We start from the raw sequence: 25,066 nt of genomic DNA, 5'->3' as shown, positions 1-25,066 counted from the left end.
TCTGGATTAGAATTTCAATAAAATGTATCACTGAGTATCCTGTAGAGGTAACTTGAAATGAATTACCGATACTCAGTAATAAAATGTTTGAATCATAATCTCATAACTTCGGGGGGGAGGGGTCTCCCTTAATTTCCACTGGCTTTTGAAAGCAGTTTTATGATTTAACAGGAGAGAGGAAGCATGTTCTAAAAATAAGTATTAAGTAGTGCAGTAAAAGTGACAGTAATGCCTTCTGCTTTTATAAGCAGATCAAGATAATACTTTTCCTGCTTGTACCTTTGATGTTTTCTGTCCACAGAAAAATCTAGAGGAAAATGGGTGCCTTGTTGCTTTACTAATCCAGGAGATAAACTACTGTATATTTAACAGAATTTGATAAAGCATTCACTGTGCATAGTGTCACACTGTGGTTCACTATTGGCTGAGGTGCTCAGATATCTGATGTTACAGTTTTTTAACTTGTACTCTGAATCATCTCCTGAGTGACCAGTTTAAACGTTTAACTCTTTAAGAGTAATCTTACAATACTGGTAATCATGACAATATCTTCAAACTTGTATCAAATGTCATTTGAAGTTAGATCAACTAGGATCAACTCTGAATTACTTCAGAGCTTTCATATATAGATTCCTGATGCTTTGGGGTATAAATGCACCATACGGTGTTCCCTAGGGAATTTCCATACTTGTTTGCAAAGAAGAGTTCTGAGAATTCTCTGAAGCAATCTTGTACTGCATTGTTTCCTATTAGCAGTAGACTGGAGAGTTTCCTCCATTTTAGTCTAAGGGAACATTATAGGTTAGTGATAGGTTGCCACAGAATTTTAAGGGAGGGAAGGAATTTGGAAGAAAGTCTTAGAAGGCTTATTTTTTATACACGAAAAGTTCAGTGCAACACAAATACAGATTAATTAGTGTAAGTGTTGGCTTCCTGCATTACTTAAAAAATCCTATTTTAAAATGTAAAGAAAAAATAATAAGGTAGTATATGCTGCTTTTTATAATGAAAGATAATATAGGAGGGTTTTTTTAGATAAGCAGATAACTACTTTGACTCCATCTCTGAAAGTGGCAACCAATTATAAATTGCCTGAGAGAGATGATGATACCAGTAAGGTAAGGTGTGGGGTTTTTTTATTGGGGTTTGGGGTTTTTTTGTGTTTTAATTCACTGTGAAGAAATGGAAAATAATGAAATCTTTGTGGAACAAAATCCTTCAAAGACCTTAAATTCTAACAGTGATAGAAACAGGGGTCCCTTTTTTGCAAAATGATGTCTTTGCTCCATGAAAATTCAGTAGAAACTCTAGAGTCTTTCAATTTTAATATTGTGTCAATAACAAGAGGAATTAAATGTAATATGTTCTTGAATATGATTATTTCCCAAGTTATATTTATGTGAAACAAGCTTTAACAGTCTTTAGGAAAAATTATAACTTTCCATGGTAGTGCACTTAAAAAGCTGGGGAACAGAAGACGTACCAAATAGCTTGTTATTTTAGATGGCTTAATGAAGCAAGCTAATGACAATTCCATGAAGGAAATAAAATGTCATATTGCAGTTGAGGTTCATCTGTCTGCATTTTGGATGCTGGTGGGTAACTGCATTTACAGGTGGGACTCATGTATTTAATTTATGCTTGCAACCTGTTGTGCACTTCAAATATGAGTGGTTGCCCCCCTTCTTTTAAATTCTGCTTTCTTATCAATCTAAAATACCTGATGGTATTCTGATATGAGTGTATTCTTTTCCCTAGTTCAGCATCTATCTTTGTGAAACCTACTTGGCGTGAATGCAGTACTCAAAGAAGTGGGTGGAATCTCCGTGAATAAAGGAAAAGATGGAGGTGCCAACAGTCTGCAGTCAAGATAATGGTACTCGTAACTTTTGCATCTCTTTTTCAGAGAAAGAAAACTGTCAAAAAGTTTTATTCCTTGGTCTCTGTAACTCTTCTTCCATCGAGTCATGAGAGAGATGAATGTGTCTAGAAGTATTACTACTTAATAATTGGAATGATTCTTGATGTTTAATGGTGGTATGCAGTTAATTTAGAGTGTGTCAGAAAAGAATACCTGGCATTTGTTTCTGGCTTATAAAGTCAAGGGTCTCTGCAGCTGTATCAAGAATGACTACTAACTGCAAGAGGGGTTTTTTTTGCTTAAGGAAATGATTCTCTGTAGTTTGAAGGTTTGAGCTTCTGTATGGAACGTCTTGGTCTATTTGAGCCTAGTTTGATGTAGCGATAGCATTCTGGGAGATAATTAGTACAAGTCATCTCAAAAAGAAGCAACCAGTAACGAGGAAAAGATCTGAAAAAGTGTCTCCACCAAAGGTAATGTTCTGCTAGGCACTAGGAAGTTCCTGTAGAAGAGAATCCTTTTAAGAAAAGTGGTGTTTTGGGAGATACTGTGAGCCCCACAGGAAAATCAGGGTTCACTGAGTTTATCATTTTTGTAAGTGCTTAGATGTCTGCTTTCCAGAAACAGATGATTCTTTTGATAATGAGGTACATTTCCAGGCTTTCCCAGTTTGGATACTCAATAATTCTGCCTGACGATTGAGGCAAAAGTCCCATCTGTGGAAACTTAGCAGGCAAGTACTTGTATAAATTCATGCATAAGGAAAATACCTCAGTGAAACTAAAGCTGAAGATAGATCTCACATAAGTGTTGGTAACATCGAGGTCTAGAGCTGATACAGGAAACAATTAACTGTCAATGGCTATAAAAATTGTGCTCAGGAAAGAAATAAGAAGGGCGTCCATGTTTAGGTTAGCTGTGGTGACTGGATGATAGCAGCTGATGCTATTGTCTGCAGTAGAGTACTCAGCTATTCTGGGTCCGCTGGACGAGCCTTGGTTTTAAGCAATTATTATTTTTACTTTGGCTGATGTAACTTTAGAAGCTCCTAGTGTCTTGGTTTTATTTCAACATTTTTCTTGTATTACAATATCACTCATTGAAACACGCCAAGTTTAATGTTGTAAACAGATAAATATAAAGGAAAGTCTCCAGTTACAATTGTATCGTATGATTACTTTGGCACTAAAGCAAAGAGATAGCTTGTGCTTACCAAATATACAAGAGTTGAGAACTTACTTTCCTTTGACATGCAGTGGGAATCAGGCATCCAACTCTTATGATCTCTTTAAGAACCCTTAGAGGTTAATGAATCCAACTCCTAGCATTTGGTATGGTATTGTGTTAGTGCTGTTACAAACATTGTGTTTCTTGGGAAGACTGTCACATATCAGAAATGATCTGTTGTCATTTCTGAGGTAAAATTAAATTCCATGCACTCACAACAATCCAGTTTGTATCTAGGCCTGACTTTGTGTAACATCTTACCTATTTGTCACCTCTTAGTTTCTGCCTCCTTGCAATTTTAGAAAGACACTGGATTTTTCGGTTTCCCACTGTATTAGAATACTGTTGCTAACAAATCAAGTGCTGCTTCTAATAGTAAGAATGGTTCTTCCCCTTTCCTGGTATGTGTTGTGGGTGTCTGTGACAATGGTATGTATTTGGCAGGAATTTGCATTTTCATTAGTGATATTCTCCAAAATGTCTGCACTTCTCAAGAGTGGAGAAAAACAGATGGTCCTTGGCCTAAACAGTGTGTCATCCAAAAGAAAAGCCTATGAAATGAACAAGGCAATTTTTTATGTTTACGTCTTCTCAGTAGGAGGTACAAGCTTGAACCCAGACTGATATGTGTGAAGTTCCCTGTGTGTTTTTTCTCACAGGTCAGTTGAAAATTGCTAGTATTGACCTAGCCCTGCTGGTTAATAATAAAATAAAACTCTTATGCAACAGAGTTGCAGGAAACAAGCAAAGCAGACAGGAAATGAGTGCATTTCTTGGAAGTATAAACTGAGGAAAGGTGCTTTTTGAAGGCCTGGGTCACTGTTTGGCTTTGGTCTTCTATTTGTACTGAAGTGTCTTGCGCTTTTCTGTTTCTTGGGCTCAGGTATATCTCATGTTCTGACTCTAGTGCTACAAGAACTGAGTTTGCTCTGTAAAAGAGATGTCAATGGCGTTGGCATGTTATATGACCTGCTCAGATCTCGCTGGCTGCAAGCACTTTTAAAGGTAAAGTAATACTTAGATGTGAAAGCAAAGGTTTCCTAGAGAACAATGTCTAGGGGATAGCTACTTTATTTTGCCATATCAGGACAATAAATGCTTATTTACACTAAGTGCTGATAGTCCTAATGTCGATCTTAACATCAGCAGTCAAGGTGAACAAAAACACTTTTGCTTTTAAAGAAAAAAAAAAAGTATTCTCTTTCATAATGTCCTAGACATTAAAGCTCTTCTACTTTACACATCCGTATTAAGGCCGGGGGATGGAGATGTAGGCTGAACACAGCACTGCTCAGCTGTCTCTTCTATTCTTAAATCTCTGTATGGCTATGCATCCTACTTTTTGGCATGGATGCTTGTGAAATTATATTTTTTGGTTTTGCCCACACTAATCTGATGTGTAGTTGAAGATTTTATGTTGTTATAGAACAGAGTTTTGGCTGGTGTTTCTCTCTTGAGCAGAATTGTATCTCTCGGACAAATTCTGTACAAATTCTGCTTTTCCTCTAACAAGGATTTTAAAAATCTTTAAATTGTAAAGAAAAACTTGCAGTGGATAAGAATGTCTGTAAGGCCATTTTGAATACAGCAATTTATTTTGTTTTAAGTTAAATTTACTTTGTTAATCATGCCTGTAACTAGAGGAAGAAAGCAAGCTACAAGTCAGAGAATTGACGCCATCAGGCTATTGCCCTGTGTAATCAGCTTTTCTTACCGGAAAATTCAAAGCTACAGCATAACTGGCTAGCTGGATGATAGTATGGACAGGCAATGAATTATAGACTCAATTCCGGATGCATTAGACATTAAGGATTGAGATTGCAAGCTCTTTGTCTCTAGTTGGACTGAGAAATTCCTAGAAATACAACATGGTCCATTGTGTGTTGTGTATGTATCTGTATAATCACGTGAACAGATCATATCATCATTGCCTTGTCTTCTCTGTCATGGCATGCAATAGATTTATGAATGCCTCCAACACTATCTCGGAAAAAGACCAGTTCCTGTCACGCTGCAGGCACGTGCATTGAATCGTGAGGTAAGACTGTGTGTACATAGTGTATTGCTTTACTCATACCAAATTAGTCAACTTAGCTGCAGATAATAGTGTTCTGGTATTTGTGTCTCAGGTCTGAGTACACTGTATAAACTTGAAAGATTTTCTCCTTGCACATTTGTCAAACTACTCGATAACTCTTACTGTTAAGAGAGGAGGGGATGAGAAATGCATATAGTTGTGGTCACTAGACTGCATGAGCCCTGGCCAGAGTAATGAACACAAATTATTTAACTACTGGCCATATATTTTTTCTTCCCATGTAACTGTGTGGTTCAGTGTTATGGCTACAATCAAGCAGTCTGACATGATGATTTGGACAAGCTTTTTGGAGTTTTCTAATCATAATAGCTGATTAATTCTTAAATTTCTGAATTAGTGGGTGAGTTAATGACTAAGTGGAGAAACTGACACTAGTGATGAAATTCATTGAGGCATAGGAGAGAAAACTAATTTAGAGCATATGGCACTGTGCCTGAACTAAATTAAGCCTGGCTGAGTGGTGTGCAGCTGTGGTCATATTGTCCAATTGTAGAGCAAACCATATGGGTATGCTCTGAGTCATATAACGTGGGGGGCTTAACACTCTCACCATGCCATATTCCTCTAAGTTCAATTTGGAGCTTTCCAAATTAATTGTCCTCCAGAACCAGTCTCTGTGCTTTCTCTCTTACATTTATCAGGTGGCAGAGTTACTGCGTGAAGCCCCTCAGTCTGGAGAAATCAAAGAGCTAAGACGACTACTGCGTGCTCCACACTTAAAGGCAAGTCCTGCATAAGGAAAGAAAAAGTTTCCTCATAGAGCTGTCTGCATTGGGAATGGAAACAGATGGCCAGCTCTTCACAACAATTGGCAAAGGAGCCAGAAGAGACATAGTTTCCTAGTCATGAACTAACCTAGTTGTGAAATCAGATGTGGACTGTGTATCTGAAGTACCTGCAGTGGGCTGCATTTTATTTAAGGGCTATGTTTGAGAGAGATGTTTCTTACAAAGTTAAATTCTGAGCGGTTGATGCAGACATATAAAACCAAATTTTCCTTGTAATTGCAAAACCTGCATTCTTTACCCTAGAGCTCCAAATAGAAATGTTTCATCTTTTGTAAGTTTTCCAGAGAGCGCAACTGTTCTTAAAACTTTATTTCACAGTTTGAACTTCCAACTGGAAAGAATAAAACGTCAGTGTGTGAAAGGGATCTATGTTCACATAGGAACTTATTTGCTGATTTCTGTTTTCTGACCAGTCACTGTTTAAAGCTGTTCTATTGTATGAACTTTGCTTATGGGTTGGTTGGTTTGCTTGTTTTTGTTTGTAACAGGCCTTGCTATCTGCTCATGATACTGTGGCCCAGAAAGACTTTGAACCAACCCTTCCACCACTGCCAGACAACATACCTGAAAATGAGGAAGCTATGAGGATTGTCTGCTTAGTGAAAAACAACCAGCCTCTGGTGAGGGAGCTTTCTGATGTCTGTCAAATTATTTTAACTTACACAAGCATTGATAATGCATCACACGCATATTGGTTTCTTTCCAGGAATGTCACAGAGATTGTGTGCATTCGTGTCCAGTTTTTACAGAATCACAAGAATTGTTGAGGTTGGAAAGGGCCTTAGGAGACCATCTAGCCCTGCTCAGTGCGAGTACAACTAGAGCAGGTTGTTCAGTGCCTTGCCTGCTCAGGGTTTGAACATTTGGCAGATGTTTTTATCTCGTATTATGAAAATGTAAATTGGACTGAGAGCTATTCCCTTGGCCAAAATAGTAAGTGGAGGAGAGACTCTGAAAGGTTCTTTAGAAATCATTTGCGCTTATAAGCGGAAAACATTGTATAGCTTAACTAATCTCTTTTAGGAAAAGATAGCTGTAATATTTGAGATTGACTGTAAGAAATCTTTTCTGTCAGTGAGGTTATTTTAGTATGATGGAAGTTGAAGACATTGAAGGACTTAGTACTAATAATGATACATTATCACTAGATCCGTGTGGTGTTACCTTTCAATGCCTTTTTGTCATTGCAGAGATCAGACTTGCGATGTGAAAGGAAGCATACTGGGGTTCTTCAGTGATCAGTGTGTTTTTTCTTTGTTTTTATTTGCCAGGGTGCCACCATTAAACGCCATGAGATAACAGGTGACATAACGGTTGCCCGTGTGATCCATGGTGGGCTAGCAGACAGAAGTGGTACGTGTAATTCAAAACAAAGTGATACAAAAAATTGAACTTGAAAGAAGATATTTGAAGTAAGATAATAGCTTAGCTTCTACAATTAGTCTTCCATTATAGAGCAAGAAGATGTGTACATTGGACTGCACTGTAAATAGTGATACGTTGCAGTGACTTTGATTCTGGTTTTGTTAATTTTCATATGAATGTGCTATGTTTGAGACTGAATTGAGGTACAAATTCAGTTTTCATTATGCATTCTTGGCACCAATACCTGGATAAATCTGTCATGAGATTGATTAGGAATATCCCAAATTGCAGTGTGGTATGAATACCAGCAGCTCATTCCCTAATGGAGAAATGAAAAACATCAGTAGTCTGTGATTCTATAAGATAATGGGCTTTAAGGAATATGTAGTAATACTTTTTGGCACTAGGCTACTAAACACTTTGGTAGCATTATCTTCCAAGGAGTTTCCTTGGAAATGTTACTATTTTGTTATCCTAGAATTGAATGTGTTCCGTGTTCCTTGGGAAATGTAACGTAACAAAAATGTAAAACATCAGAAGTAAAATTGAACTGTAATCATCATAAAATAGTTCCTTTTAGTATTTTCTGGCCTTTGTATACTGAAGAAAACTCAAACTGTAGACAATAGCTGATTAAGTTCCTAGTTTGAGTAATGTTTTAATTGAGCTGAAGGAAAATGTAAAAGTAAACAATATTGTGAAGACTTTGTAAAGGACAGAGAGGAGTCCCAAGGCCTCCCACTGCACCTGGCATTTTTAAGGGTCTGATTCCAAGTCTCATGGTCTATTAACATAATGGGTTTAGCTAGAATAGATTCAGAAATTACTTTGGGAAATGGAGCTATATTAAAATGTTTCTGCTACTTTTAAGGCAAATCATCAATAGATTGTAAACATGTTGTATGGGGGAGGTGGGAGGAAATAAGAAAACTGACGCATGCAAGCTTCTTGTGACCCACAGAAGTCTGCAGTCCCATCCAGGGGCAATATAGCCTAAATCCAAAATGCCTTCCTGCATACCTGGTGTATGGAAACTTTTAATGCTGACTTCCAAACCTGTGGTATATTTGTGTGTCCCTGCCTTGCCTACCCAAGATAATCTATGCTGTGACAAAATCCTGCTGCTGCTTTCATCCTTGTTTTCACTGTAGGGTTGCTGTATGCTGGAGACAAACTGGTGGAAGTAAATGGAGTTCCCGTTGAGGGACTTGAGCCTGAGCAAGTTATTAACATTCTGGTATTGAATGTTTCTTGAATCTTTTTTCTACTTTGTACCTTAAGAGTAACTGTATGCCGTTTCTTTTACGCGCACCCACACACTCTTAGAGGAAAAAGTCTGAAATGTTTAATAGAAAATTCAGATTGTTTCCTTATGGTGGATGAAGTTAGCAACTGCTCATGGAATCAGAATCTATGAAACAAGAATTAAATTTAACCTCTGTTCCGGACAGAAATTAACTTAATTGTGACCATTCCACCTGCAGCTTCTGGGAAAAATACTAATTTGTTCAGGCTTTACTGATTCATAATTTTTCTGGAAGCTCCACTAGGTTAATATTCCACAAGAAAGTAGTGGAAAGGTGCTGTTCTAATAAGAGTCCATGTTACAAAATGCCCTAAAGCAGAGTGAATGAGCTTGTAAGCTACATACCTTGCCTTGCAAAAAAGGGCAGTGGTAATTACTGTTGTCAAAATTCTCATGAAGAAATCTGTTGAGCTGTCCCTGTTACTTGTCATTTTGCCCGCAATCTTTCAGGGTTCTTCACTGCAAAGTGTCAGTGCCAGTCAGTAAGGTATTGCTATATGTAATCAGTATCAATTCTTTCTATGTGTTATATCCCTGGTGGTACTATTTCTAGGTATAAGAAATACAAACTCTATTGAAATGCCTAATTCTTAAATATGTATATTTTTTCCTCCCCCCTTTACATCACTTGTCTAACCAGACCCTGCTGCTAATTTAAATTAGATTTCAGTAGAAAAGTTTAGTATGAATTAATGTTGAAATTATATATATTTATAATGAAACATAGATTTCATTGAATTAAAAATATTTAGCAAGGCTTTGAAGTTTCATTCTTGAGTTTCCTTTTGAAAAAAATACAGTATTGTCATATTGACTCTGTCTGCCTAAATTCTATTTGTAATATAGACACTATAGTAACCTCAAAGACATGCTGTGTTTAAGCTTGTGCTGCCAATGTTTGGTTATTTGTGTTGAATACCAGTCATATTTTAATCCTTTTCTAATCATTTAGGCCCTGTCTCAGGGGACAATTATGTTCAAATTAATTCCAGTTTCTGATCGGCCTGTCAGCAACCAAACAACAGTAAGAGACATTTTTTTTTTCCTGGATTGTTACTACAGTTACCCCAGTAATGTCCAATGGTGTGATACAAAGAAATGGTGTTGCTTAGAAGTTTATTGCAATCCTTAAAGTGTTACTTGCCTTTATGGCTACCTCTCAGCTGACATCAATATGCCGCTGCCGAAGCAGTAAAGATAGTAAGCTGAAATATAGTTGTGTTGATGGGTAATGAAGACGTCTTCACAGTGATCTAGAGGTTGAAGGTCAATTCTTTTCACAATGTACGAGACATTTTTTTTTTTCCTCCCTTAATGAACAGATAGGGTTTGGGGCTTGATCTGGTTTTTAAAACTTGACTTCATCATGAATTGACTTAAGTAGCAGCAATATCTGGCCCTGTGATTATAAAGCTCATGTTGTATCTGTTCTAACCATGGCTTCCACTTACTCTTTTATATTTTCTTTACCAGCTGTACGTGCGAGCAATGGCAGATTACTGGCCCTTACAAGATCCTGCCATACCATGCGCTGATGCAGGTTTGCCTTTTAAGAAGGGTGAAATACTCCAAATTGTGGACCAGAATGATGTTCTCTGGTGGCAGGCCAGGAAAGTTTCAGATCTCAGTGCCTGTGCTGGACTTATACCCTCAAATCATCTTCTTAAAAGGTAAAGAAGTCGTAATTTTTCTGATTTCCAGTTCAAGAATTAGCCAGTTATTCAGACTTTGCTATTTAAAATTTTTGTAAGTTATATAGCAGTATGATTCAGAGTGACATCTGACAAACATCTTTCCTCTTTCTGTTCTTCGACTTCTTGCTCTCTTTCACTTAAGAGTACCTATGTGAGAACGAGCTTTTGAAAGCACCTATATCATCTTAAATTGACGTCTAAGAAGTTCACAGCAGTTGCCTAGTCTCTATGCTAGTTGCAGACATCTAGTGGAGTGTAGCAGCTGAAGGATGGGTGGAAGTTAAGGGCCCCAACTGTTTAGGACCATCATCTATGATTTAAAAAAGAAAAGGGGGGGAGGGGGGCAGGGCGGAAGAGTGGGATACTAAACATATAGTATAAGGGCATAGCTGCATCAAGAAACAGTGGAGTGGTTTGTTTGGGTTTTTTTTTCCCCCAAGATGTCCTGTGAGGCGTGAATGACCTCTTCAGCTTTGGTCAAAACTGAGTAGACCAGATTAAAAGAAAGAGGAAAAAAAAAAACCAAAACAAAAAAACAGGCTCAAGGAAGAACAAGGATCCCTTGCGTATTATTTTCTGCATAAATAGCCTATTATTTTTACACTACATGCTTTCAGAACCAGAGTACTTAAATGGCTGTAGCACACTTTTCAGTTTGATCCTCTAACCACATGTCCTGTCTGTGTTACCCTCAGGAAAACATAAGGCCATGCAATTATAGATGATAAGCTTCAATTTTTACTATTTGTAAACCTAGCTGCGGTCTGTATAATGAAAGTTGAAATCAAACTAGGTTGTGATTGAGGCTACAAGCAAGAGGGTCTGTGTAGTAACAGAGGCAGTAGTACTACTACCCATAGCAGTAGCACACTCCCTCTACTGTACCACAGTATGGCTTATCTTCCTGTCCTTATATATAAACTCAAAATATTCTAAATACTTCTGGGCTGCTATTTGGAAATTGCCTTTAAATAGTTCAGATAGCTTGTTGGCTTTCTTTCAGGACTTCGCAGTGGGCTAAAACATTGGTAATGTTTCCATTCTTGGTGTGTTCTGTCAGCTCAGTACTGATTGATCTTATGTGTAAGCAGTGAATCTGACTGGAGCATAATGTGCTTGTGGACTGTTTTATTTGTTTAACTGTGATAAATTTCTTTCTATGTAGGAAGCAGCGAGAATTCTGGTGGTCTCAGCCTTTCCAGCCCCATCTCTGTCTCAAATCATCAATGTGTGAGTGAAAAGTTACTTGAATGGTAGAGTAGTAAAGAAAGGTCTTGTCTCTCTTTCCAGGGATACTGAAATAGAAGCTTATACGATTCCGTTTAATTCAAAGACATTGTTTCTGGAGCCATATTGTAACCTCAGAAGTGTGTTAACTATCCCCAGGAAAATAAATACTTAATGGTAGTTGTACCTGGAGTACTGATGGTGGCAGTTGTTGTCTCCAGTGTACTTGGGATCTGACTGGGAGAGAAGTTTGTGAATTCAACTCCTTCTGAAGTCTGTAAGATCTAGGAGCTCTCTAGGAGAGCCAGTTCTCTCTAGGAGAACTGGGTGTAAGTCTTGAGGTGACAATTGTACTAGGCTGGCTTTCCATGGACACAGATAACAGTTCTGCACTGGAAGATGCCATGCGATATGTTTAGAATGTTTCTTTGTCATCGAAACTATTGAGAGAAAGAGAGAACTTTTTTCCTTGAGGTGTAAGATAAGCTATGCTGCCCATGAGTTTATTCATGGTGACAATCCAGAAACATTATCCTCTGCCAACTATAACTTTCTGTACACATGCAACTATTCCCAGACAAAGAATGTTCTTCCTGTTTCCTCTCTCCTCATTTTCTTTTATGGTTCTCTATACTAGTATAAAATTAATTTTTCTCTTGTGATAACTCCCAGATTGAGTGTGTTTCATTGCCTAGAATTCTTCTTGCACTGATTGCTTAGTTCATTAGAGCTGGGGCTCTCTTTCACCATTGCATTTTATTATATTGCATTTTAACTGCTTCAATGGATATGCTGTGGGCAGTAAGCACTGTGGAAGAAGGTAGGAGATCGTATCGGGACAACATTGTGTTCTTGTATCCGGAATCAGTATAGCAGATGGTTTTACAAGCTTTTTAAAAAGTTGTCAGAACTGAGGCAGTTTGGTAAATACATGCAAAAGAAACCCAAGTTCTTGGCATTTTGTGTGCTTAGCAGAATCAAAATCAAGCCTTTTTTCACTTGAGATAGTAGAAGCTTACATTGTCTTAAAGTGGAAACTTGAGCTATGCATTATCTGGTAGGGAACTGACAGTTTGGATGGGTTGCTGTGAGGAAGGAAAGACTACCTTTCCTCTTCCTCTTTTCCTCTCTTTCTCTCCCATCTTCAGCAGCTGACCTGAGCAGCTCTGAGAAGTATTTCTTTAAAGGATACATATGGGCAGAATATGGTTGACAGACGCCCTGATAATTGCCCTGTAACTGCAAAATAGCTCCTACTGGGCCTATCTGGAGGGGCACTCCAGAACAGAACACACCCAGTGCAGTATTGTGAGCCCGTGAGACTGCCCACGTCCACGAGATCGTGTTTCAGGGATGTGAATTGATGTGGTCTGGGGATGGAGAGGGAGCTGAATCCATCTTTTCTTTTCCCTTTCTTCCTTGTAAAAATAATAATAAAATCAGCCAAGCAAAACACTTTCCTTGAGTGAAGCATATTGGAAAGATACACACTTTTAAAAGCTATAGGAGAGAAGGGAGTGAGTGGAAAATTATGTTCTGTCATGGTAATACTTAATAAATACATATCTACAGGATAAACAGAGCGACAGCCGTGTTAAACCTTTTATGATTTCAAAAGGAGAAGTCAAGTTAGATGTGTTTGCCTCTCTGTCACAAGCCCTTCAGAGCACTAGTTTAAGAAGAGCCTTTTGCTCACTAAAGACAGGGAACATCAGTAAGTTGGAGTTAACAGTTAAAATCCTTAAAGATGCCTAAAGCTGATCTGAGCTTCAAATATTTTCTTTCTGATGTCTGAGTTCAGTCGTGTAAGATCTGTAAGGTTTTTTCCTCCCCAGTGGTTTTCTGATTCAGATGAATTTTTTTTTTCCTTCTGTTGATCTGTAGAGGATGACATGCAAATTGATGAGAAGTGTGTGGAAACAGGTAACTGAATTCACTTGGAAATTATTCTATTTGCTTCAAGGTAGTAGCTAAAGCCTCGTTTTGTTTCCCAGATAAAAACACTCATTCTCCTAGTGAACTTAATGGTAGAAAATTCTGTTTTTCATACCCTGGAAACCTCATCCTATATCAGTGTATTAAAATGAGCTGTTTGCAGTTCTGGTGTACGGTGCTTATAGTGAAGTGTTGTGCTGAAAGGGACCACCCCAAAAATACCTGCCTGAATGAGATCCAACATCTTTGATTCAGGTTTTCAACTGTGGCCATAATGTTACCGTAGTTTTTGCCTATGTAGATTTAATGCCACGGATGATTGTAGTCTCGGAGAACCCACACAATTCATTGTCAATAAACTGATCTCAGGAGGATATGTTTTTAGGCACTGAGCAAGAATAGGTTTTTACATGTAAATAGTACATGTGAAGACTCTTAGCTTGACTTGCTCCCTAAAGCAGCACAGCTCATTCTTCCTTCTCCCAAGGTAATTCAGAAACCCCTCATGGAGGGCTGTGATCCTGTAGGACTGGGTGGAGAGAGACCAGACAGTTAATTCAAGTATGGCGAGCTGTATTTTTCCACCTCAGTGTAGAGGGAAGTGGGAAAAGTATGTGTGAGACAGACTGATAGGAGCTGGAAAATTGATTTCTGATTCTGAAATTCTATAGGAGGAAAATAATTAAATTTTGAATTTATTTTAATATATTTGCTATCTGGATTACTAAACAAGATGAAGAAACATTTGAGTCTGGTAAGTTCCTCTGACCTAACTCCAAATTCCTTGCTATTGTTCTGCTGAGAAAAGGGTGTTCAGAGACAAGCATCTTAAAAACAAGCAGGTGACAAAAAACAGAATGCCATTTTAGCTTTAGAAGCCATTCTGGCTTGAAAAGCCATTATGTAAAATTCTGTTGCCTTAAGTCTTCCTCTTGCTCTCTGATTACCTTAGTAGTAAGGTTTTTGTCCTGTTATCCCACAAGTGTGTTTCTTCTCTTGCATCAGTACCATTTCTGTTTATCAAATCCTCATCAGTTATACCCGTGCAAGCTGTGACAGCAGGGGCTGCACTGATGTCAGCAGATAATTGGATTACCTTAGGGTAATGGAGGCCTGAATCCCCAGTGCCACAGGAGTTGATATGGTAAAGGAGAGAGCTGTTCTAGATTCCTGATTGTGTGCATGGCTGGCATACAAGAAACAAAAATGCTTTTATAAAATGAATGATTTATGTACAGGACATATAATCAATCAGCACTTTTTTAAACCAAGCCAGTTTTGGGGTCGTTTGCGGTTTTTTTAGGGAACAGCTACCTGTCTACAGCATATTCAGAGTTCTGCAGAACTAAAGTCTTCTAAAATAAATTGTTTTTCCACTAAAATAAATCTACTACTGCTAAACTTCTTGTTCGAGATATTTGGTAATCTTGTGGAGAAAATGTCATTCCACTTCACACTTGCTCTTCTCTACATGGTTCCTACTTGCCAGTCAGATCTTCTCCCCTTATCACAGGTGGTTCGTTCTCTTCCACCTCTCAAGCAATGCCAAGAGCTTTTAAGACAGAACCGGCAGGTCTACAGGGCAGTCTTCCGTTTTCAGGCTAGGATGTTTCTTATAACTGCACTTGGGGATTACTCTTGCAATCCTATTCACTACTCAGTGCTGAGTCAGGTCTCTGCTGTATCCAGACAGTCAGAGGAATGAAGGTGCAAATATTTGCTATCCTACATTTTACTTTAAATTAACCAGTAGTTGAACATCCATGTGATGTATTTTGCAAGTACAATACTGACATAGATGCTGTAGCTGAGTCTCTCATTCTTTGGGAACTGAGAATTCATGCTCGTACAGGCATATTTTAGATTTAGAGCCTGCAGTACCTCTTTCCTAAATTTCCTAAATGCATTGGACGATGCTGGTTGGATTTTTTTTTTAATCGTAGTATAGACTGTCTTCTCAAAACTAATTGTTTTATGTCTGTCTCTGTCTGAATGTGCAGAGGAGCTTAAAGAAGGTAACACTAACTTTTTTTCTCCCTGTCTCCTGTAAGCAGTAATCTATTAGAATTTACCTGTGTTTATTGCATTACCAGGAACTACCGCTCCTCTTACAATACCCGGTAGATTAATTGCTTGTTCCCTGTAGGATTCCACACTGCACTCCATACCATAGAACAGAGGGTAGATAGAGCAGAAATGCTCAAAAAGATTTGAATGACGGCTCAAAAGACCTGAAGATAGAAATGATACAGGCATGTATCAGCTGAACAGTACTCTGACCTTTGCCCTGAACGAGCAGTTTTGTGCCAAGTAGTTTTTTCTACAGTCATAAACAAGGAGTTGTTAGTACATACAAAAATGTAGGAATAAAACTCTATTTTAAAGGAACAAGTAGTGAAGTGTATAGATGTGAAAGAAGATGCATCTAATTTTGTTTTGATACTTGCATGCTTATGAGATAACCGTCAATCCAAGAATCTAGCGCTAAAAGATTGTATGTTTCATGCTTTGCAAATGAAAATAATGTTCTTGCCTTGGAACAATTACTGCCTTTAAAGATATGCCTATGTCTTCTGTATCTTATTCTTGCTTTAACAAGGCCTAAATAAAGGGAATACACAGCTTGGATAACTACCTGCATGATTAGGGAAAAATCAGGAGTCCTTTTTGAAGAGAAATCTAAACACTGCTGCCACCATTTTTTTTTTTCCTAGTTATTTGTTTTCAAATCACCTTTATAAAATAGTTTCTAAACTGTTAGAGCATTGATCTATTGGAAAACTGATATTTTTGATCCTTATAGGAGAGATCTCATTAAAAAAAAAAAATAGAGATTTAGAAGGCTCACCTGAATGGTTAAGCCTTCACAAGGAACAGCATGAGAATGGGGACAAAAAGAATTGGAGGAAATAGATTAGTCTGGGATGTTGGAGCACAGATATCACTGATCCAAAGATGATTAAAAAGAAATAATAAAACTAGGTCTTCATTCTGCCTGAAAGATCTGAGCAGATGCATGTTGCATTTTCCAAGCATGCTATTGGGCAGAAACTGAGTTACAAATTTTTTATTTCTGGTTTTGAGCTACTGACTTGTTGGTTATTGTAATGTTATAGCTTACAAGAATTCTTTAGTTACGTTTCACCTGAAAAGCTTAAATTATGTGGAGTTTTTTTCACTAAGTATTTCAAAACATTGTCTGGCATCTAGTTATCTTAGGAATGAAACGGATAAAATGTTGAGTTTCAAATCTAATTTAGAAAAATACCAAGCCTTTCTAAGTTTAATTTTTCTCTTACAGAAATATTGGTCCTTTGAATTAGTCATTGGTCATGTGAAATATTTGAATATTTCATATTATGGAGTATTGTGCTTTTTTTATTAGATTAGGCGTGGTACTTCCATATGTTTACTGAACCACTGTTTTTCATTTGGGATCAGCAATAATTGTTAGTCATCTAGCTCTTAAGCTTTCACTGTTCTTTTTTTATTTCATGAGTATTTGTTCTTCATATTCTAGAAGAGGAAGAATTTGGTGAATTTGGTCAACGAGTCTTTATTGGTACGCAATGACTAAAGATAAGTAAGATGTTTGGGGCTTGATCTAGATTAAGTGCTTGTCTGAAGTTAAATAAAATGCTTTGTTCTTTATTTCACCTAAAGACTTACTGAATTGAATTCTACTTGCTCCGTTTTCCAAACTTCTAGAAGTCTCTTTCCTCCTCCTAATGCTTGTTCTCACCATTTAAATCTCTCTTCCTGTTAGGTTTCTACTGAGACCTGGCCACCACTATTTTAAATTGACTGGCTGTTAAGATTTCCCTTACTTCACGGTTAATTGTGCTGGAGCGTAATGTTGTCTGTCATCCATTGAGTGTAATCATGAGGGCTTTCATTAGAAAAGTAGACCTAAAAGTGAGGTTTTCAGAGTTGGATGGTGAGGTGGAGCAACAAACCTATCCCCCGTTACTAAACCATAGTGACCTTTTAAAATATTTGGATTCATTCTGGAGGCTGGAGCAAATGTTCCAGACTTGCTTTAGGAGAGTGAACCAGCTACGCTATCAAAACACAGTTGACCTGTTCCCTAGTGATGCTTTATGTGGCCAGAAACTTCTCCTTCGGCTCGTTCTGGGGATGTTTTGGGGGTCTTTGATTCTGGGCTAATTTTCAGGTGACTTTCAGTGAGATTTGACCACCTCTTTAGCTGTCTTTCAATGCTCAGAGGTTCTACCAAGCTGACATACCGAGTGCAACAATGAAATCCACTAACTTTCACCCTGCAACAAGCTCAAAAAACCAGTATGTTGTGTGGCTTAGAGACACTTTAGGCTAAAGAACTAGTTGCCTGCATCTCGGGTGTATTTTGCAGTACTGATGTCTTTGCCCCTTACAGCTGGTTTCCGTAGAAGCATGCGCCTGTGTCGCAGGAAATCCCGGACCAACCAGCAGTCATGTTACACTCGGTGCCCCAGCAGCTGTTACAGCACTCTTGCAGCTCCGTATGAAGAGGTGGTTAGGTACCAGCGGCACCCAGCAGACCGGAACAGACTAATTATACTAGTGGGTAAGAGGTTAATTACTTTCTCATGCAAATTTCACAACCTGTAACAGAGGGGAGGAAACAGTCAGTCATGGTCTGATCCACTGAGGTTTCCCGCTGCTGATTGCAGCGGTTGCAGACTGTGCAGGTAGCTCTCAAAGCAGCATTTCAAGAATGACTGTCTGTAATTTGACACCATTATTGGTTTTAAAGTTTAATGTGTGTATCATCATATTTGCTTGATATAGTGAATGTTTAAAAAAAATAATAGTAAAGTCCTTAGAAAAAGCCATACGGTTATGAGTGCTGGTTGATAACGAATTTTACTAGGGAAATGGTTCAGTTTTCTATTCAGTTGGGACTGGTACAGAAAGTGATGAGAAAACATTTGTAGCGTACTAGAAAACATCTTTACATGGAGGCATTTCTACAGCCAGTGTTAAATGCATGGATATGGCAATGGTAGAATGTTTAAAATTAAACTCAAGACTAGAAAAATCTCAATCATGGGCAGTAGGGAAAGTTAAAAAGATGCCTTTAATAATGCTTGCTATAGGAAATACTGTATTAAGTGGGCTGCAGGCTCTCAAGTAGTCTTTAATGATAGTGACTGAAAGGAAGCTGTGGTTCTGCAGTGTTCCATGATCCTGATAAAGCAAACTGGGTAAAGGCAAATCCATTGTACTTTTTAAGTCTGGAAGTATTTGATGGTAATTTTTTCTTTCAAAATGGTATTGCTGAGTTGCCCCCTGGGTATGACTATATTGCTGGGAAGCGATTTGTACCCAGAATCAATCAAGATGCTTCAGTCGCTTCTGGTACATTTTTGGGGAACTTATTTACATTTCATTTGTGTGTGTGCAATGTGTTAGAAGATGAGGGGGGGTGCATGCGAAAAGTGCCTCTGTCAGTAATAGTTGCTTTTCCAACTTTACAGGTCCTGCAGGAGTTGGTGTGAACGAGCTAAGGCGAAGGCTTATCGCAAGTAACCCACGAGAGTTTCAAAGTGCCATACCTCGTATGTAATGTTCTTCCTCTTTCCCCCACTACCTCCTTCAAATGTGATTAGGAGATGTTAAGTACCTCCCTCTTGGCTTTGTGTATTCATACACTCTTTGCTGTATGGCTGTTTTTTCAGCTCTACTGCAAGTCAAAGTCACTTGCTTTTCTAAGGGTTAGTTTAAAATATTAAAATATAATAGGTATTTTCAAGTTACAGTTCCCTTAAAGCTTTATGTAGCAGTAGATTATCTGCATGATTTTGTTTAATCTTGATGTTTGCTTTTCCTAGATTTAAAAATAAGAATGTTGCTTAGGGATATTGTAAGTTCATAGTGTTTAAGTGATCAGATACGAAAATGAAGGCAACAGAAGTTGGTGCTTAATAGGCTTTGCAGCTTTCCTTATTAGCCTTCTGGTCTCAGATGAGACTTACACAGCTTAATTTCTGACGTAATAACTGAAATTGTTTCTACCTGTGCTTATTTGGTTCTTGTGATTTGGATAACCAAACAGGAAATGTATGAATCTGAAACTGGTTGAAAATTCAGGAATTCTTTTGTGCTTAAGATCCCAGATACAGGGAAGGTGCAAGTGTGGGAAGGCTTGTGGGATGTTTCCGAATGAACTTAATCAATTTTACCTCAGAGGAGTGAAAACAGTTGTGCAACCAGTTCCAAAGCAATTCCTGATTGGTTTGAGATGCAGATATTTGGATTAAACCACTCTCCTTCCATTCCAAGAAATACAGATGTGCTTTGCTAATTTTCAAGGACTTGCCACTGGGCAACCAGTAGAGTAGACAAAGCTTTTGCTCTGGATTAACAAATGGAAACAACTCATTTTATTATTTATGAAAATCCTGATTTATAGTCCTTCATGAAAGTTGTCTCATTTTCATTTATAAAATTACAAGAATTTACTTGCAGCTGATTTTTGTGTGTGTGTGTCTGTATATCTCCTTTCAGACACCACTCGTGTTCAGAAGAGTTATGAAATGAACGGTCGTGAATATCACTACGTATCAAAGGAAACTTTTGAAAACATGGTGTATAGCCACAGGTAAGTAGGAGAGACGAATTACACTTTTGTTACTTAAAATGTAACATGATCCAAGAAAAGACAGTTTTGTAGTTAGGTCCCAAGTCTGGGCTCCTCCACTCATACTTACTATGTATGTTTGGTGTAAATTTGGGTCAAACTACTTGAGCCCATTGCTTCAAAAACTGTGATTGTGCAGTTGCAAATAAGCTCCTCTACAATTAATCTCAGAATCCTTCTAAAAGAAAGTGGGATCTCCAGTGATGAGCTCATTTGGTGTGCTTGTAAGTTGAGTTTAACTCTCCTGGAAACCAGACTGTTTTCTAAAATTGAGCAGTGAGTCAGACCTATTCCTGATCTACAACTCCATTGGAGAATTTCTGCAGTGATGACAATCTCCACATAAGCAGCCGAACTGTAAGGGCTAAACTTTCAAAAGTGTCTGCTCCTTTCTATGCATCAGTAATTCCTCTAAGACAGACCAGCTCAGCACCAGAAGCTACACTCCTTGAGCTGTGCCAAGTGCTTTGAGATCTTCTGATTTATGAAGTTATTTGTACTATATAAATGACAAGCATTTTATCATTAGAATCGCAACCTCTAAACACGTAATTTGCAACAACAAGATGAGTAAAAAATGCATGCTTTGGAGATGTCAAACTGTAATGGTTCTGATTTTGTAGCGAAGAGCAAAGGTGGAGGTTGTTCACCAGTGTTCACTATGTTTTATGATCATTCAGTCTTGATCACTGGATTACATTTGAAGATTTCACCCTTAAATGGAACCTTTTTGAGACTGAAGTGCTCTTTCGTTTTCCTCCTTCCTCACCACTGTTGCAGAATGCTGGAATATGGGGAATACAGAGGGTACCTGTATGGTACCAGTATTGATGCAGTGCGAACAGTCCTCGATGAAGGGAAGATCTGTGTAATAGATTTAGAACCACAGGTGAGTTGCAAAGGAGCAGGGAATCTAGAGTTCGTATCTCCTGGAAGGAAAAATAATTCTCTGTACATTCTTGTGCTATTAGAACAGTGTTAGTTGCTTTGTCTTGTTTTTCACTTGAGCTCATGGTGCTTACTAATAGATTATTCTTTGCATGGGGCTTGGGGGGGGGATACTACAGTGACAGGTATGTACAGATCAGTATAGTTCATTTGTTTCCAAGTCAGGAGCTGCATTATCAGGTGGAATGGTACACAAATGAGTTTTCATACTTGCTGAAAGCAAGGATTATTCTTTCATGTGGAGACTGTTGCATGGGATTTCTTCCTCCTCCAAGCCCTCTTACTTGAGAGTTCTATCCTTCCATTAGCAATCTCTGAACACCCTTTGGTAAAAGCAGCAACTATTAAAGTAATCGAGCAAAAGCAGGGAATTATATCACGCATTTATTTCTATTCAGAAGTAACTTAACAGCTGGGAGTAAGCTGCTGGCGCACATGACCAAACAGCTCTACAAGAACCTCCAGCGAGTGCTTGCTGTGTAGACCACAGCTTATCTAGGGACCAGAGTTTGTAAATGTTTACTATATGAGAAAAGGCAGCTTGCGTATATGCTGTAGCAGATACTGGCAAGAGGTGCTTCAAATATTAGGGCGATTACCAGATGTTTCTATGTTGGGCATTGCAAAAAAACTTTGAATGCAATCTTTGCATTCTTCTGTATTTTTTTTTCTTAATTACTTTTATTACCTCTAACACTTTCAGAAGTACTTACCATGCTAATGTTTTCACTTGGACACTACTTCCCCCCCCCCTTCTCTCTTTGCATTGAATTTGCTGATGAAGATAAGGCTAATAAAGGCCTGAGTTTGTGAATATCTAAGAGACTTAAAGCTGTGTCCAGCAAAATCTCCCTAAACTTCTCTGAATTATTTGCATATTTAGTACTTAGGAGCTGTTTAGGCTACTGGGTTTCAGCATCTCTTCTAACTGAATATAAAGAGAGGCACCATAACTCAGTAACTTTCAGAGACTTCCCTCTAATTACGCAGAACCAGTATAGTCAGAGCCTTAGGTTAGCAGTGGTTTGTGCTGTTTAAAATAGAAGTTAAGTTACATGACCTGTGGGGTACTACTCAAAATCCAAACTGCTATAAGGGGCAGACTAGGCCACACTTTAGTCTTCATTTCAGATCTAAGAATGTCCCTGGTTTCTTCTGCTACACTTCTCCTAAACAAAAGGGAGAAGGGGGGGGGGGGGGGGGAATGTAGTCTTGCTACTTGAACAGATGTGCCACTATCAGTGTTTTAAGGTGCGAGTGAAGGACAAGTTTTGGGAAGGGTATGAAGTAATGGCACATAGCTACTCTTCAGTAACTGCTGTGAGGTAGGAGAATTACTGCTGAGTTGCATACTTGTATTTTAAATCTGGTGGCTTGGCCAACTTTACATGCTGTGCTTTTTTTTCCTTTTTTATTTTCTTTTTTCTAGTTCCCTCCACTGCTCTGCAGTAGTTTAAAAATGCTTATTAGCATCAGGGAATGTTACACAGCACAAAGATTTCCAAAAGCAGGATACTTTCTTCCAGTATGGGGCAATAAAGGTGTACTTTTTCCAAAGGTAGCTCCCCAGCAGTTAAAAAAACAGATTTCAGATTCACCTTTAATGCTGATTGTAGAGATCCATTAATGACAATGTCCAGTCACTCCCTGGAGTTGAAAGCATCTCCTAATAAGGTTACCAAGCAGAATTAAGTGATTGGTATGCTACAGTTGCTTAACAATGTCTGGATTATTAGTGAGGTCATATTAAAGTAGGTGTTCCTGAAAAAGATTACTGCTAGGTCTGGAGATAACAGCGTGTTGTAAACAACTGGCTTTTTATGGGAGTAAAATTGGGATGAATACACTTGAAATACTTTAACTTCTTTTTACTCTTCATTTGCAGGGCATCCAAGTAGCCCGGACTCATGAATTAAAGCCCTACATTATATTCATCAAGCCATCCAGCATAAGCTGCATGAGGCAGACTCGTAAAAATGCCAGGATCATTACAGATTATTATGTGAACATGAAATTCAAGGTGAGATTTGGGAAAAGACTCAGCTTATTATTCTGGGATTCTGTGTTTAGAATATAATGCATTCTACTATGTTACTATGTTAACTCTTTTAAAACGATTATTGTGTCTTTAGGATCAAATCTAAGTTATTCTTGTCTTTTTCTGTTTGGTTTGTTGGGATTTTTTTCCCCCTCCAGATTTGCTTTGAAGCAGAAGGGTTGTAATTTGTACCTAAGGGATTGAGGCATTTTGCTTTAAAATGTCTTTAAAGGAGAGGCTATTTTTTATATTTTTGTTTTAATTAAGTGCCTTGTGACAAGATTTGAGTCAACACATACGTTTACTGTTTGCACTGAAATACCTGGAATGCGCTTCATTCAGTAATTTAATCAAATATTTTTTCATGTAGTTATAAGAATGTACTGCTATTTCATGTATGCTAATGACAGTATCAATATCAATTCTATACTAAGTTCTATAGATAAAACACTAATCCTGCTTGTAGGAAATGCATATCTTGCATTTACAATGTGTCTAGTGCATTGTCACAATTGTTTCCATGCAAAACATAATCAAGTTTAGCATCTTAAAATTTTGGCAACCTCAGTCCATAACTGTATATGGAGATGAATCATGATTGCTATGGCAGAAACAAACATGAACATTGGGGAAATAAAATGTGGAATGAGAACACAAGTGTTAGTGGATTTGCCTTCGAGTCCCTAACATCCTCTGCCAGCACTCATCAGTAGAACAACCTTTTTGGGGCAAATGGAGTATACTGAGACCCAAGGTATTTCCTTGGGAAGGATATGGCAGTGAGCTCTGTTTCAGAGACTTGGAACTGACTGTAGCGGGTGTACTTTACTATAGCACACTGTAAATGAAATAAAGTACACTGGCACTATCTACTCACCTCTTGTTTACGTGGCCCAAGGTGCTCTGCAGGTATGTTTCTCTACACAACACTTTGTAGACTTACTCTGTGTCTCACAGGAAGAAGATTTACAGGAGATGGAAGATTCAGCTAAGAAAATGGAAGCTCAGTTTGGTCAGTACTTTGATCAAGTGATTGTGAATGACAATTTACAAGAAGCATCTGCGCAGCTGCTGTCTGCAGTCCATCGTGCACAGGATGAGCCCCAGTGGGTCCCTGCGATATGGATATGCTCAGACACGCAGCCCTAATTCTGAGCAGCAGGCAGCTTCAGAAAGATTACAGCTTATGTTTTACTTCAAGAATAATCCTAATGTCAGGATTGCAAGAATTTATCTTTGTGTGTGAGGGATTTGGAAGAGGATTAGGAAAGAAGCTGCTACAGGAGGTATAATCATACTATGTTCTGCGTAGCTCTCCAGCTTTTTATGTTTCAGTTGCATCCACTTTTGTACAAAAAAGGAAATATTGTGAGCGCTCAATTACAAGAATAAAGAAAAATCTATTTTGTTGCATGTATCTGCATAATTTACTCGTACATAGCTATGGAAAAGTCCTTTCCTTTTTATTATGGTCATTCTGGTACTGTAATACCTGTACACTCTGGAAGCCTTACTGAAAAATGATACTCAGTCAATATTCAGTCCAGTGCATGCTCTCTTTAAGCAAAAAGTGTTATTTATGAAGGTACTGGTTTGCTGCTTATCCTTCTTACCTTTTAAGACAGGAGCAGAATGGTGGTGTCACAATAAAAATGATTCTAGAAACCACAGTTATCTTCACAATACATGTAGCATGTCTTTTCTTTTGTTCCATCAACTCAAGTGAGTAAAAACTGACAGAACATGGACTTACCTAAGAGGCAAATAAAGTCAGAAGCCCCTTTTCCTATTGGTTTGCTCTATGGTAGCACGCTGTACTCATCAAATGGTGCAGTGCTTGTGGCAAACAAGTTCCTTGCTCTCTTCACCTTGCGTTGCAGCTGTCTTGCCCCCTGAGGAACACAGATTGATTATGCTGTTGGCCTACCTCACCTTG

General features: G+C 38.2%; 1 protein-coding gene across 1 annotated transcript; it reads left to right on the top strand.

Moving 5' to 3' along the window:
* Window positions 1-1,821: 1,821 nt before the first annotated feature.
* MPP4 (MAGUK p55 scaffold protein 4) lies at window positions 1,822-24,620 on the top strand. Its single transcript, XM_050900163.1, has 21 exons — window positions 1,822-1,876; window positions 3,972-4,093; window positions 5,049-5,126; window positions 5,828-5,908; window positions 6,463-6,594; window positions 7,246-7,327; window positions 8,491-8,576; window positions 9,598-9,669; window positions 10,119-10,315; window positions 11,505-11,569; window positions 12,369-12,386; window positions 13,451-13,489; window positions 14,235-14,255; window positions 15,502-15,516; window positions 17,022-17,063; window positions 17,898-18,068; window positions 18,982-19,062; window positions 20,012-20,105; window positions 20,925-21,033; window positions 22,978-23,112; window positions 24,088-24,620. The coding sequence occupies exons 1-21, from the start codon at window positions 1,843-1,845 to the stop codon at window positions 24,277-24,279; spliced, it is 1,866 nt and encodes a 621-aa protein (XP_050756120.1). The 5' UTR covers window positions 1,822-1,842; the 3' UTR covers window positions 24,280-24,620.
* Window positions 24,621-25,066: the final 446 nt, after the last annotated feature.

The sequence above is a fragment of the Gymnogyps californianus genome, chromosome 7 (genome assembly GCF_018139145.2).
Source record: "Gymnogyps californianus isolate 813 chromosome 7, ASM1813914v2, whole genome shotgun sequence".
Classification (NCBI taxonomy): Eukaryota; Metazoa; Chordata; class Aves; order Accipitriformes; family Cathartidae; genus Gymnogyps; species Gymnogyps californianus.
Note: the sequence above shows the minus strand (reverse complement) of the source record. Positions and strands in the feature narration are given on the sequence as shown.